The sequence below is a fragment of the Drosophila miranda genome, assembly GCF_003369915.1.
Source record: "Drosophila miranda strain MSH22 chromosome Y unlocalized genomic scaffold, D.miranda_PacBio2.1 Contig_Y2_pilon, whole genome shotgun sequence".
NCBI lineage: Eukaryota > Metazoa > Arthropoda > Insecta > Diptera > Drosophilidae > Drosophila > Drosophila miranda.
The window spans coordinates 14,300,400-14,316,783 of record NW_022881614.1 but is presented as its reverse complement, the minus strand read 5'-3'; the positions used below and the strand labels follow the sequence as shown (position 1 = coordinate 14,316,783).

General features: G+C 47.2%; 1 protein-coding gene across 1 annotated transcript; it reads left to right on the top strand.

Moving 5' to 3' along the window:
- Positions 1-7,175: 7,175 nt before the first annotated feature.
- LOC108160731 (protein gooseberry) lies at positions 7,176-10,000 on the top strand. Its single transcript, XM_017294917.2, has 2 exons — positions 7,176-7,447; positions 8,569-10,000. Exons 1-2 carry the CDS (start codon positions 7,393-7,395, stop codon positions 9,810-9,812), a joined length of 1,299 nt encoding a protein of 432 aa, XP_017150406.2. The 5' UTR covers positions 7,176-7,392; the 3' UTR covers positions 9,813-10,000.
- Positions 10,001-16,384: the final 6,384 nt, after the last annotated feature.

The following is a 16,384-nucleotide window of genomic DNA, read 5'->3' as shown; positions in this document are numbered from 1 at the left end:
CTGCGTTTTTAGTTTTCTCGAATGTGCAATATTGTGGATGCAACAGATTTTCGTCCTTTGTGGGGGCGCAAGGGGGTGGGGCGATATTCTGAGATATACGTTTTGTAGTGAGATCTAACAGAAGTGCGAATACCAAATTTGGTTACTCTAGCCTTAATAGTCTCTGAGATTTGTGGATGCCCCAGATTTTCGTCTTTTGCGGGGTCGGCAGGGGGTGTGGCGAAATTTGGACACGAAACGGTCAAGGTCCGATATCACAGGAGTGTGGATACCAAATTTGGTTGCTCTGGCTTTTATAGGTTCTGAGATCCTTGAACTCAAATTTTTCAATTGGCAAAACCGACCATGAAACCTGTGTGTTAGAGGGAGACAGAGCGAGAAAGAATGAAATTGTTTTCTTGATTCTGGCCATAATAATTATACGATCTGGTTCAGATTTTACACTCTAAAACATATAGTCATCCTCTACGATTCTGCGTTTTTGGTTTTATCGTATCTTTAAAAATGTGGATGCCACAGATTTTCGTCCTTTGTGGGGGCGGAAGTGGGCGGGGCGAAGTTTTGAAATATTTTTGTAGCAGTGACATATCACAGAAGTCTGGATCCAAAACAACGTTGCTCTAGCTTTTATAGTCTTTGAGCACTAGGCGCTGAAGGGGACGGACAGACGGACAGACGGACGGACGGACAGACAGACAGGGCTCAATCGACTCGGCTATTGATGCTGATCAAGAATATATATACTTTATGGGGTCGGAAACGATTCCTTCTGGACGTTACACACATCCACTTTTACCACAAATCTAAAATACCCCAATACTCATTTTGAGTATCGGGTATAAAAACTCAGCCGAAAAGGGAAACTCCCAGCGGCATTTGCTTTGAGCAAGCTGCTGACATATGCAAACCCTCTACGAGATCTTGACTTCCACCTTTTTCCCTGTGGCCCCAACGTCGGGTCGGAGGAATCTCCAGACTGCGTGTCGTCTCCCACATGGACTGGCGGGCTCAGCAGCAGACTCTGGAAGTCCCTGGCCCTAGCCCTGGCTCTGGATCTGGCCCTGGCTCTGGCTCTGGCAGTGAGCAATTTGTTTGCAGCGGTGCCCATTCCGCTTAGCGTCTCAAGACGGGGGGGGGGGGGCGTTCTTTGGCGGGCAGTTCGTTATAATTTATTTAATGGCCTACCAACCGTCCCCTCCCGTCTCGTTCCTCTTCCTTGCAGCTAAGATTCTCCCGGCACAGCTGTTGAGTAATTTGCTAAACATGCAACCGCCAATCGATGGAGCGAGACTGCCCACATTTTCGCAGATTTATGAGACGAGCTGGTGTTTTATATCTTGTTGGGGCATCGGCAGTAAACAGACTTGTGAGCTGCCGAATGCGTTTTTAAACAGTGCATCTTAAATCAAAGATCTGTGGGCTTCAGCCGCCGACTGTCGATTTCCGGCAAAATCGCGTGCAGTTTTGAGAGATAACTAAATTACGGCAAACACAACGACCACAGGCGTCATAATTGCGGTAAAGCTGACGGGGGGCGGCGGAGGCGTTTTGGGTGGGCGGAAAATCGTGTTTGCTGTGACCGACTAGGAGACAGCGCACGAAGCAGGACGCAGGACGCAGGAGCAAGGACACCGGCATGTACTAACAAACTATTAACACTCGAACCGCAGACTGACAACCCGGGGAAGATGTTTCGATGTTGCGTTTGGTACCTGGGAACGGCGGTAGGTCCTGGACCTGTATGCCAGCCTTCTGGGAGTCTTCTTCTTTTTGTCGCATGATTAGAGGCCATTACAAATCGTAAGTGTTACGCTCTGCTCTACGCCGGCGACTCTCCGTCTGGACATGTACCTGTCGGTGGTCCAAGCGTAGTCGCTTGCCTTTGTTTCGCTTCGTTTTGTTTCCTGCTTCCTCCCGGCTGTCCAGTCAAATAGAATTGTCAAACTGTGCCAATGATCGATTTGACACGCCAACTTAGTCAACTTGTGGATGTCTACATCCTGCACTGGCGTTTCCAATCGCTTTAGCAGCGCTATTAGCCAAAACGAACAAAACAGAAATACGAGTATCTACGCGCAATCCAGCAGATACATACCGGCCGGTAGGTGCCGCCTCGATACCCAAAAAAGGTGTGGCCAAATTATGCTAATTGAATTAGTCGCGTCAAGGTGGAAACACACTATGGGAGTGGGAATCTTTGTGGTTTCCACCCGAAATGGCATCCGAGTTAGCATAAAGCGACAATAACAATAACAATAATGACGATGATGGCGATGGCAATGTGTCTGATGTGTTAATTGACCTAATGCCGTTTAGTTGTTTATTGCAAATTGATTTTCGACGTCCACTAAAGATATTGAGATATATTTTAAAATCGGAAAAATATAGAAATATTCTGATAGGTGCGTGATCTTAAAAGATTCGAAAGGTTACCAATCAGATATATTGGCAATATGTACAATAGATGATACTCGAGTACAATATACATTACGATTTCACAAAGTTATAATTAATAATATAATAATGGTCTTATCGGATCGGCGGCATCTTCAAAACCAGCTCAATAATAATCTTTGATTCTGGGAACTTTACTTCAATTAGATGCGAAAAATGCCGCAGCAAATCAAAATCTAATTAAATCAACTGGAGATAACATGCAGCTCAATATTTCACACTCCACTCTCCGCACTCCGCACTCAGTGTGAAGAAACGATCCACAAAAAGCCGTTGCAATTTGTTTTGGAAAAGTCGGCACGAGACTCGCCGTTTGGCTTAACGGAACCTGGACTTGATGACACAATTATGGGGGGAGCTCCCAACTTTGACATGTGCCGACTGACGGATCGATTCACCTGAGAATAATTGAAAATCACGCCAATTGTCACTTTTTGGAAAATCAACGAAAATTGAAATTGTAGCAAATCGATTTGTGCCTGCAGCTGGAACCGGAGTGGGAAACGGGTCCGGGGTCGAGCTGCAGTTGGAAATGGACCTGCACATGGAAGCCAAGAAATGTATCTTTAATTAGAAGTAGAAGCTCCATGTGGACTTGGGTTTTTAACCTTGCAATAATTATTTATTTTCCTATTTTCACATAGCATTTGCTGGCGATAATTTTTTGAGAGCATTTCCAATGCATTTATATCTCCTATGGTAAATAAATTAAAACGGGAAAGCGGCGCGGTGGCCACCGTACAGTCTCCAAGAGATTCCTTCTTATGTAGATTATTTATGTATTTGTTTCCCGAATAAAACCTACTCGTGTTCCCTTGAGCTGCTTTGCATCATCGTAGGAAAGGATTGATTGCGTTTCGTGATTATTTCGTCTATGATTTCTCGGTGCATTAATTTTGGAAAATTTCCTATATTTCAATGTCAAATTAGTTGTAATCAAATCTGATAAATATATGAATTATTTGGGTACGGATTATGGAAAATGGAACTGAAGTGGATCGCAAATGCATATTTCTCTAGGATGGGCAAAGATCAAAGTAGCATAGGGCCATCCCCATTTGTGCGTAGCTCGGAGGCAAAGCACAAGGAGGATTGCCCCTGAAACTGCCTTCAAGTTCATGACGATCGATTCTGTGCGTGTCCGAAATGAGCGGCGAAACCCTTTTATTAAGTCATTTGTGGATTATAGGCGTTATAGTTATAATCATTGACATCACACCTCTCGAGGGCCCACAGGTGTTGAACGAATTTTATGGCTTGACGCCACACACGGCACGATCTTCAGGGAGGTGCTGGCGAGGAATTGAAGCAAAGGAGTTGAGGGCATGTCCCTATCAGAAGACGAGCGGAGTGTGAATCAAGAATCAGCTCCAAATTAACAGGAACGCGATAAACGAAGGAGCTACGCCGAAGTGCAATTAAGGTTCATCTTCATCTTCATCCTGATCATCGGACTCGTCGGACTCGTCGTTTCTCTGCCTTTCCCACTTTGTTTTCAAAGAATCCGAGTCCGCCACATTTCAGCGACTGTGACTGGGGCTCAAATGTTTTATTTACGACGGCGAGGGCCACGCCGACGCGGGCTGTTACACTTCGATGGTGGCAGCGGCTTGGGTGTCCTCCCTCTACGTCATTGACGCTCACTTCACTCCCCTACTGGTCTCTCTCTACACTTTTGCCGACAAAGCGCCGCAAACGGAGCAGAGTTGAAAGGGAAACCACAGATCATGCACATAATGGCATTCTTTGTGTGCCCATCCAAAAGTCAAGCGATCCCTATGCTCTACTGGTATGTTCGAGACATCCTTTTGCCATATCATCGTGACGATACGCGTGCCCGCCTCTGCAATACTCCTGATTGGCCGCAACATCCCCTAGGATAGCCGAAGGGCTATTAGATGATTCTCCTTTCGTTGAGCTGGCCAACTGGCATTACACATTTTGGGGGCGTCATCCGATCACACATTATTAATTCGTTTTTAACCGTTCCGAAGGAGTGATATATTTGTACATATTACTCTTCTCACCTCTCGGCCCAACTGTCCCGATCAACTGGCAACTGCTCTCCCGGTCCGATCCCACTCTGGCAAGTAGCCGCCCTAATTAATAATCTTTCTCCTTTATTTCATTTCTGGGCTTTCAGTTTCAGCCCCAGTTCGAGGCTTTGATGAGCCGCCCCTTCGTGGTAACATTTGCTGTGTAAACAGTTGCGGTTGGGTTTTAATTTAGTTTTCTTGTTTCACCGACCGCAGTCGGGGCAGCCTCTGCCCCCACAGCTGTTGCCGTACCCGATGGCCTCGGGGCAGAGGGGCTTCGTTTAAGCTGATATATGGGCGTTAGTGGTAATTTTTCAGAGGAATTTATTGGGAGCGCTTTAAGAATCATTAGCCCAGCATTTTGGAGGGATCTTCATTACTTACTAATATAAGACGTTTTGAAAAATTGGTCTTCAAGGGAGTAATTTAAATCAATATTAGAGCAGGCCTCCGAAAAGAAAACTCTCCCGTCTTCCAATAGTCGTAGAAATCGAATTCCACAGCATTTTAAAGGCATCACTCAAGTCAATGCAAAAGACCTTCGTTGGTGAAAATGAATTTTCCGACTCCAACTGATACCCGAGCAATGTGCCAACCGTCACCCGTCAGCTAGGCCAATAAATGGCCTCCATTACTCGTTTCCTTGTCTGTCCTTGTCTGGGTAAAATATTAAAAAATTCCCACAAAAATGCCACAGTCGACGAGTGTAAAGTATTTCTCTATAAACTGAGGAATAGTTGGCTATTTATTTTTCCAAATAATATGAATTGAAAGGCAAGCGCGAAAATAGGGTGAATAAAGGAGAAGCGGGATTCGAGATGGAGAGACAGACAATAAACCGAACGCACACAACGGACACTTGCCATTCGAAAGTTCAATAGATACAGATACATCACTGCCGCAGACAAACAATCTGTGCCTGTATCTGTATGTGTATCTGCAGCAGTATCGCTATCGGCAGCGGTATTTTTGCCAATCGCACAGTAGCTGTTTGAGTTGTCATAAGATTTGAGCGATTGCCTCGAGGCGAAGCCACACACAGAGCGTGGCGGGCAACCAAACAATAGCCTTACAATTATTGCCAAATGGCACACATTCAACGTGAGCGTCAGTGGCGGTGGCGGCATAGCACCCACGCGAAAAGTATCTCACAGATACACACTCGTACGCCTCCATCGGCAGTGGCAACAAGTTTGTTCATTTGGTCCATGTCTTCAGCCTTGCTACAGCCTTGGATATGATGCCGCATAATTTTCAATGCTCGCACACGCAACATGCCCAAAAGTTCTTTGATTTCGACCGACACTCGGCGCAAAGAGGTCACAGCACAGAAAGAGCCCAGCAAACAGCAAATTAACCAAAAGTCATGCACTCGGAAATGAAGTTTTTTTTCCCTTTTTCCTCGTGCGAAAATCTTTTTGTCAGCTTCCCACTCGTTCACACATATTAGTGGCCTTTCCGCCTCTCCGTTTCCCATGAATTTTAATGTTGTCTGTTGTCTGTTGTCTTGGGTATCGGGTTCATTCTAATTAACAAAAGCAAACAACAGCAACAGCAACAGCAGGCCTGTTGGCCAGCTCCAGTAATTGAATCACATCTTGGGAGTGTGCAAGAGAACAAACATTTAATGGAGCACACCGAAGTTATGGTAACTGCTGTACCGAAATAGCTATGAGTTGTACGAGTGTTATTATACCATACCATATCCAGAAGGCAACGAACAGGTTCGTCTGATGCCGGATACAGAAAACACTGATGCTCCCCTTTTAGCCCAAGGCCAAGGTATGCCTGAAGGCGTTTTCCAGACAAAGCGGAATGCAAATAAAATGCCATTCGAAGGGTAAAAGGGGGAGCCACGCTAAGACCTCCCAGTGACGTCGGTCAGACTGTTGAATATGGGCGGGAGCGCGTGCATCTTGCCCCCCCCCCACTCCCTTTCGAGGGGGCTTTGTAACCTTTTTCACATTCTGTTATTCTTCCTTCAATCTTTCAAAGTAATTCAAATGAGCAAAAGTGTTTTCTCTCCTTCGGCTTCCTCGATGGAGGATTTTTTTACGTTGCAAAATACACGTGTATTTTCACAATGAGTCTTTAAACGGAAAGCAAACGGAAATCCTGTAGATAATATGATTACGACGTGTCCAATCAACCCAAATGCCAGCCGGAAACATAAAGTGACTGTTGGTAAACTGGAGACCTTAGAGACGCAGCAGCCCTAGGCAAACACTGGAATTCGCATAACTCCAAATCAAGAGCAAATAAAATAAATAATCGCAGTGGAGTACCGACTCGGAGCCCACTTGGGCTTATCCAAAAAATCAGCTCCACCGAGAAAATGAAACAACATTAAATTTGGTTTTGGTTTTGGTCCGGGGGCGGAGCTAAGCGGCATTGCAGCCATACTATGAAAGTTCGTGTGGTTCTCTCTTTCTCGCCTGCTTATCTCCTCTAACACAGGGCTGGCACTGCTCAACTCTAGCACAGGCCGCAGCCACGCTCTCGGGCGATCGCTACCTACCTCTCGTTCTCACTCCGACTGCTGACTGCTGAGTGCTGCCTGCTTGCACTTCCACCCTCGCTCGCTTGGGTTTTTCTCCGACCAAAAACTTGTTTCCTTGGCTCTGAGAATCTCACGAATTCGTTTTAGTCTTGGTGGCTGACCATTTCAAAATCAGTTTCGAGGTGTCAAGCAAACGAGCAGCATCACTGAGCACTGAGCACTGAGCACTGCGCATTCGCATTAACAAATCGAAGGGAAAAGTTATCTTGAGAAAAATCTTTCTTTGTGGATTTCCTAGTGATTGTGAAGATTAAATACTGTTAGATAAAAAAAAAAAAAAAGAAGTAGAACACAAGTGTTGTCAATATTTAGCCAAGCCAAGAGAACGGATTACTGAAAGATATGGCTGTGTCGGCTCTCAACATGACTCCCTACTTTGCTGGATATCCCTTCCAAGGTAAGCGCTGATAGCAGATCACAGATTCTACGCACTGGCCTATTACCAATTACCACAATTACGAGTACAAAACGTCAGACATTGAAAAGTGCTGGCTCATCATTTGGGGCAGCGCTTTCGCCCGCTGTTTTCAAACGAGAGATCATTACCCGGTCGGCAGCATGATCAGCTTTTTGACTTATTGATTGTGATCGGGGACTTGCAGGCCGGACAGAATCCCAGTACCGCAGCACCGCAGCATTTTTGGCGCGGTCGGTCGTCTGGCCAGGCCAGCTCTTGGCTTGACTCTTGTCTCGTCTCGTCTCTTGCCTCTGTCGGCTATTGCGCTTTGATCTTGGCTCAGTGTCTGTGTCTGAGCTGGGGTTCGCGCTTGTGCTTTGGGTCTTGTGTATCACGTAGCAGTACCGTCAGCGCCCCAAACAACAGACTCCGACCCAGACCCAGAGCCAGAGCCAGGCCTGGACAGAGACTGCGTCCCCGACTGCGACTGGGGCTGGAGCTTTATTTCACTTTTGGGTTGTTGCCTGTTGGCCGTTGTTGTGTTTTTGGGGCTGGCCTTTATATACTTATATTAGCTGGCACAGCTGGGTGTCCGCAGCGCTTATGGATTATTAGTTTGATTTGATTGCATGGGCCAACATGGGATGCAGCTGTGCCGCATCATTCTCCGGCCTGAGCGGCAGTTTCAGTTTATCCCCCCACCCCCCCCCCCCCCCTCCCAGCCACTGCCACTGCCAGAGATCAGCGCTTTCTTTTCTTCTGTTCGAAAAGACCTACGCAAATTGGCAATTTGCGTTTTGTTATGTTTACAAATGACCAACGAATCGTTTCTAGCTCAGCAGAACAAAAGATCGTGCGAATTGATCCTTGGGCTGATCCTGCTTAGTGCATTTTCGAATGCAATGCAGTGAAGTGGGCAGTGCAGTCTAAATAGATTACCAATTGCTGCTCAATCGAGCACAGAAGAAAAGTTAATTGAAAGATCGACCCAAGAACAGTATCACGGGCCGGCCACACACAATAAATACACATAGAACAAATCCAGCTTGTAGATTATCTGGAACTGAAAAGAACTCTTAGAGCTTGATACTAATCATCCTTTCTCTTTCGTCTACTTTCAGGACAAGGTCGGGTAAATCAGCTTGGAGGCGTTTTCATCAATGGCCGTCCATTGCCAAATCACATTCGTCGCCAAATCGTCGAGATGGCAGCAGCTGGGGTCCGTCCGTGCGTGATCTCTCGCCAGTTGCGTGTCTCCCATGGCTGTGTCTCCAAGATCCTCAACCGCTTCCAAGAGACCGGCTCCATTCGCCCTGGTGTGATCGGCGGCAGCAAGCCACGTGTGGCCACACCCGACATCGAGACCAGGATCGAGGAGCTGAAGCAATCGCAGCCCGGCATCTTCAGCTGGGAAATTCGCGCCAAGCTGATCGAGGCCGGGATCTGTGACAAACAGAATGCCCCCTCAGTCAGCTCCATTTCGCGCTTGCTGCGCCCCACCTCGGGCTCCGGAGCCTCCCATAGCATTGATGGCATCCTCGGGGGTGGCGCTGCCTCGGCGGGCAGCGAGGACGAGAGCGAGGATGACACCGAGCCCAGTGTGCAGCTGAAGAGGAAGCAAAGGCGCTCGCGCACCACTTTCTCCAACGACCAGATCGATGCCCTCGAGCGCATATTCGCTCGCACCCAGTACCCAGATGTTTATACACGGGAGGAGCTGGCCCAGAGCACCGGCCTGACCGAGGCCCGTGTCCAAGTCTGGTTCTCCAACCGTCGTGCTCGTCTGCGCAAGCAACTGAACACCCAGCAGGTGCCCAGCTTCGCATCCACAGCCACTTCCTATGGAGCAACAGCTTCAGCTGCCTCTGCCACAGCTCCCAGCATGGGAATGAGCTTGTACAGCTCCCAGGCGTGGCCCGCATCGGGTGCGGCCTATGAGACGCATGCTGCCTATGGCGGCTCGGTGGCCTCCATGTCGCCAGCCAGCAGCACGGGCAGCAGTTCCGCCGCCCACAGTCCCGTTCAGTCGCAGGCTCAGCATCCGGCCAGCGGCACCGATTTCATGAACTCCACCTACTCCATGAGATCGGCCAGTGCTGCGTACTCGGCAACTGGCTCCGCCGGAGTCTACACAATGCCCTCAACTGCCGCCACATCCGCTGAGCAACTCCGTTCGCAGTTCGCCTCCGCCGCCGCTTCTGGCTCGCATCATCCCTCCTCTTGGGACAGCTACAACTTCGCTGGGTCCTTCTTCCCCGCCAGTGCTCCCCCGGCCAACCACATGGGCGGCTACCACCACCATCAGGTGGAGCAGAAGAGCTCCATGGTCCCAGCTGCTCCAGCCTACCCGTACTTTGGCTTCTAAGAACAGAATGGCCGCCATGGCTGGCTCTACGGAATTGGAAATTTGATTCGATATTCGTCGTTTAAACAATTATTGTTTTATTACTTTACTTCTAATCTACTGGTAGCATTATCTTGTGTAAAGACCCTAAGACTGTTTATAAATATTTTGAATACCTAGTAAATTTAAGCAAAAAGCGAAAATCAAAATCAAAATTAGCACTTGTTTTATGATTATCGAAACAAAGGGCAAAGGGCACCTCTGGCCATTAAAGAAGTTTTTAGTGTTAAGTTTCGTTTGGGGCAAATGTTGGTGCGCTTCGTCACGCACACACTCGCATGCCTTCCAGTGTGTTGGTTTGCGAAACGGAACATTGTATTGGTGCCAACCACAGCCACACACGTGTACGTGAGCCAATCGCTGATTTAGATGGAGCTTTTGTGGCAAGCCAATCCAGTCTCCACACACCCCCAGTAAGTGAAATCGAATTAGAGAAATCTTCTCACACTTAATTAAACTAATGGCGTTCCTCATGATCTTGGACCACACACATGTCCTGTTTCGGTCGGGTACATGTCGCCTGGGCCTGGACAGGTCCACAATCAACTAATCCTTCAAAATCGAACAGAAATTGTCCACTAAACTGATAGGAGAACAATGAACTAACACAGGGATACGCCTGGAGCTGAAAAATCCCTTGTAGAGTGAGCATTTCCCAGACATGGATAAGGGCGCTCTCTTGACATATCCAGACAACCCGCTGACTCATGATCTGACAATTAAACAATTTTATACAAAAACGACAAGCACGCACTGCGGATTCGATAATACGAAAATAATTTACGAATTGGCAATTGTTTAAAGGACCCACACACATAGCAGAGAAATAGAGCAATTGACAAAGGAGATGCGCAGAGTATGGGCAGAGAGAGAGTCCGACGACCACCAACGTCAAATATGAGGGTACTTTCAAGATGCCGCCAAGTTGTGGGCCTGGTCAAGGATGAGACGACCCGACACTGGAGAGGAGAGCCCACGGGAGTGAACAAAGCCATTGACAAAATGCGGGAGGGAAGAGGGATGGACACTACATACTCGTAGCCATCGGCTGGGCATCCTCCTCATGCACTAGTTACGACCGATCGAAGTCCTGGGTGGTGGTGGTGGTCCCTGGTAGGTAGCCGATGCTCAGGATATGCCTTCCCTTCCCCGCTGCTTTCAATTATGTGTGCACAGCGGGCGTCGCACTTACCACCTAGAATGAATACGTTCTCCGGGTCGTCCGAGTGCCTAAATGAAAACATCAATTAGTTCATATCGCCGGGGTCTTGAAACACTGAAGAATGGGAAGAGTCCTGCCACAACGACAGGTTCCCTAGTTCTCTTTCGGGCCCACTACGTCACTACGAGGGCGATAATGTGTGTCAACTGTGACAATCATAAATGATCGCCCAGCTCGTCCTGGGGAGCGGAGTTCTTGCCTGCCTGGGGCAGTTTCACTTTGTCACTGCACTGCCATACAGTAGCCTGCGGCTTCGTTTGTCCTGTCGGCTCGTCCCGGGTCCGGGCCCACCAACTTGGATATTTTTATACAAATTTAATTTGTGTGGCAGTCGAGAGCTGAGTGTGAGTTCCGATGCGGCACACATTTGACAAAGCTGTTGAAAGGCCCAACCGTCTGAAAATGATCGTGATTTATTCGTTTTCGATAGTGAGCCCTCACTTGCCGGTAGCATGCGAATTTTTCATTCCTTCTTTAGCTCAAAGCCAACTTCCTGTGTGGCCAACTTGGCTGAGAGTGTAGCTCCGGTAGCTGAGTTCAGTTTGTGGTCGCTTTGTCTCGAAATGCTGAATTTTGATTGATGATCGGAGACCGTGTTGATGGACGACTTGATGAGCACTTGGTTGGTGGATACTATATAAATCACATACAAAGTTCTAGACCTTAATCCACTTTGCTGATTATTCTGACAACTTGACGGCTTAATCTTGTACCAAATTGTACGTGTCCAATCCGAGTTGCAACCGTTAATTGCTACCGATAGCCAACATCGCGTCGATCCAATGATCCGCACCGAAACAAACATCAGCAGCCAAAAAACACACAATTTTCAAGTGTTGACGGTGTGGAAATTTTCCGCTAATTTTTCACGTACTCATTCGCTTGTTTTAGAACCACACGCCAAAAAAATTTATCATATATTCATTAAAAATTATTTACGTATTAAATGGGGCATCAAAACCAATCTGATAATTCCGTTACATAACGCAAATTTAGAGCGTATCTCTTTCTGCTTTGTTTCGGGACTGTGCAAGGGCTGGCTTTCAGTTCACACAACCTCCGGTTGCCGCTCCTCTGCGTCATCATTTCCGAGGGTGGCCCTTTGCCGGTCCTGTTCCTTATTTCTGTACTGCTCCAGAATCGCTCCAGGGCAATTAAGCATTGAATTTTTTATCAAATCCCGTTGAAAACTTGATAGGCCTGGTATTGGAGTTACGCATGCGAGCTTTTAAATTACACCCGAAGCATTCTTGGGAGTCGCTGACATGTGATGGCTAGTTCAGCAGGTGGTTTGGAACTCAAGAGGGTTACTGTATCGATCGATGCAACTAAAATTACTCTCACTTGGCCATCTGAAATGTCTTAATATCCCATTGAAACGAGCCTTAACCATCGATTCGGAGGGGATCCCCTTAGGCGATCTTTGCCTCCACCAAGTCTGCAAGTCGCAGTCGATGACGTAGATGGAGAAGAGGCAGTGGCAGTGGCAGCGGTAACGGCAACGACCACCAAATAACATTATAATTCAATAAGAAACCACTTCGACCAGGAGAAGACCAGACACCGGGGACAGAGACAGAGACGAAGCCGGAGCTGTGGAAGAACGGCTGAATAATGGTAGTGCAGCTGTGCTGTGATTTCGTTGCCGGCTTGGGCCAATTGGACTGGGCATGCTGCGGCTGCGGCAGCCAGCCTGTCTGCAGCGACTACAAATTGTTGTTATTGCTGCTGATGCTGGCCATCAATTGTAGAAATCATCAAAGTGCCCAACATGTAATTAACATCGCTGATGGAGATGGAGATCGAGTAGTGGGGGGAGGGAGAGCCGATCCGTCGGTGATCTTCTTTGAGCCCGGCACTCGGCAGCTTTAACCAAGCGTAAAAATATGCACAAACGCCAAGCGAAAGAGCTAAGGGTTCTCGAAATATGGATTGCGAAATGTGATTACAATAGTGATTATTTATTAAAGCCTGCTTTTGGGTGATCATCGATCAGCGGTTGATGCAATTGCTTGATCAGGTTTCACAAATTGAATGTTATTTTACAAAATGCGCGCACGTAGTAAGTATACGTGCAGTATGCCACAGCGTGGAGCAGAATAAAGTTACCTTTCTGGGGATAGAGAGAAGGGTAGAGCAGAGTAGAGAACGATTGTGGACTTGGCATAGCGCGCGAAGAGTCTTTGAACATTTTACGCTTATTTGCCGGCACACACAGTCACTGACACCCGAATGATCTTTAGCATATTTTACGCTCAACTTGTGATCAAACCGTAACTTTGGTGTCGTACCTGCTCTCAGTTTGTGGCATCGTGGTATCGTGGTATCCTGGAATCGAGTCAGCGGCCACCACTGCGGATGACTCATGAACCATTTGCCTGTACCATCCATCAGGGTAACTAGCTGGCTATGATATATTTGCATATTGCTTGGGAAAGTTGTCGAGTCGAGTGAAATCGAGTGGAGTTGAAGTTGGTGTTGGTATTGGCATTGGTGTTGCGATGCTGCTTGTTGCCGCTGTGTCTGTGCCATTTTTCTGTATTTTCTGTATTTTCTGTTATTTCTTTGGCAGCGGTTTTGCCTCGCTTTGATCTTTCGCCGACCCGCCAACTGGCATTTGTAATTGTATTGTGCTCTCCCGAGCACGAGTACTCGTACTTTCGAGTAGTTTCGCTTACAGCCTGGGCTCGCTCTTTCTCCATCAGAACGCACAGGTGGAGTGGGTGAGACGAGCGTTTGTTATTATGTCAATTGCTTGTAATTTCTACCATTTTCAAAGATGACTGGATTCCCAAAAGCTCTCACATTGGATGCGCCATGCGGCGACGACGTTCAGCATCAGTTTTCTGCTTAAGCGATCTGTCAGGTACAGCAGAAAATTTCACTCAACTATTGTAAGGCATTTCCCACCAACCATATATTATACATCCTTATATCCTCTGCAAAACCCAACTCTGCATGCGATTGGAAAAGTAAATTTCCACGGCAACCATTTCTCAGCTCTCCGTCTCCCCTCCTTCCCATCCATTTGGCTATACAAACAACCCAATCATTTAAATGAAATTTATTTCGTGGCATTGAAAGTGATTCACAGAGCCAGCGTGGAACAGGGAGGATAAAATGGGAACAATATGCGAAAGGATGTGGTAGTTGAAGCTGATACCGATTGGGAAACGCGTACAGCAAACGCGTACGGCCCTGGGAGCGGCCTGAGCGGAGCTGCGTGTACCACCACCACCACCACCACCGTCACCGTCACCGTCACCACTGCCGTCAGCTAGCTGATAGGCGCACAAATTGGCGTGAAGCGTGCAGAAATCATGAAAAAAGGACAAAGACGGGAGCGGGAGCGAGAGCATTATTTTTTAACATATCTAAAACGAAACATTTTTTGACACTTTTTTCTCCTGCCTTGGCCTCTCCGACAGCTGCCTACCCGGATCCTGATGGCGGAAACTGGCGGCGGCAAGGGGTCGCGCCAGGCCGTTTATCAGGACAGCGCCTGCAGCTTGCTTAGCAGAAAGATGGATTATTTGTACGCTTATTTCGATCTGCTCGGTGGATGTTTGCTTTGGGCAGTTATAAACGCTTGGTGTGACCGCGCTCCAGCCAAAAGTCGTTCCAAGTAGTACGACACTTTCCAGTCGGGGTTGCAAACTCTGATTTTCCCCTCAATACGGCAGCCATCATGGATTGCGAGCAACAACAACGGAAGCCATTGCAATTCTGATGTGGCATTTATAATTGGATTTACATTATGGGATTTCTTTCAAGTCGAAGAAAAGTCCTTAGGAAAACATGTTCTTTCCATTTCAATAAATGGAATGCAAAAGCTGTTTGCTAATACCATATTCTACACTACTCAAAATCATTATTTCTGTAGGTGCTACTATTAAAGGAATTAGAATTTTGCACACATTTCATTATTCAACGAAGACACAAATTGCACAAATTGAATGTTATTTTACAAAATGCGCGCACGTAGTAAGTATACGTGCAGTATGCCACAGCGTGGAGCAGAATAAAGTTACCTTTCTGGGGATAGAGAGAAGGGTAGAGTAGAGTAGAGAACGAACCGACACCTTGCTTATCTTTTCCGGACCCCCTGAAAACTCGACCATGTCCGCAAAATGCGTAGAAGTTTCCGATAATATGAGACGAAGTAATACCCCGTGACCAAGTTTAATTTGCTCACACAAGGAGGTGACAGCGCAGGACGAAAAGTCATTGGGGGGTGGCTTGTAACTCACTTTTCCTCATGGCAGATTCGCATCCAAGATTGCGCACTGCTCTGGGCCTAAGCTGAAAATCCAATAAAACCAATAAATATTGCCAAACTGTGGCGGGCTCAGGGCTTTGTGAGTGCAAGGATCAGATAACGATCTTGATCTACAGCAGGTTGCTACGCAGAGGCAGGAGGTTCAAGAAATTGTGTCAGTGGCAGGGCAAATCCTTTTTGCCACAACATGACATGACTTTTGGGCCAGTAGGCGTTGACTCGACTTAGGAGCGGCTCAGGCCAGAAGGATCAGTGCCACGACGCGGCGTGTCTGCCGACCTGTCGACATGTCTGTGATGAGTTTAGCGCAAAGAGCTCTTGCTTTTGAACCTCTTTAAATTTTTTTGCTTTTGTCGCCTTTCCGTGGCCGACTCCCGAGACTCCCGAGACCTGCCTCTGCGGTCGCCTATGTGTAACAAGTGCAAAGGATAATCCGCTGCACACGCGCATTCGAGGGTGCCTGCTTTTGCCTCTTCGCTCTTCTCACACGCTTGGCCAAATAAATAAATTGTAATCTGCTTTTGTGTTTGATTTCAATCAAAATGCAGCAACGCCCACGTTGCCTTCGGTCAAGTCTTTATGCCTTGATTCCTTGACTCGTTTTTCCGTTCCTTGACTTGTACCCTCATCGGATTCGGATTCGGGTGCGAGCTGGGACTTAAGCTCGGTCTGCGGTCTGCGGCTGAGCCATTCGAACGTTTGACAACATGCCGTTTTCTTGTCTTTTTTCGCCAGCTTGTTTTTGTCCGCTGATCGCATTGATCTATATAATCGGATATTCTGATTTCAACAGAAAACTCCAGAGGCTCTGGCAGGAAACGACTTAGGCAGTTCCTGAAAAATATTTTGGCTGATTTTTGATTTTGTGACAATTTATGGATTACCCTTGTGCTCAGGTTGTGCCATTCTTTCATTTGTGAATGAACAAGGATCGTGTACTGTATATACGAGTATATTCAGAAGAATGATGCTGTACTGTAGCCATGACTATGCCTTAAACTCTCGCTGCTAAAATGTAGTTCACATAAACTG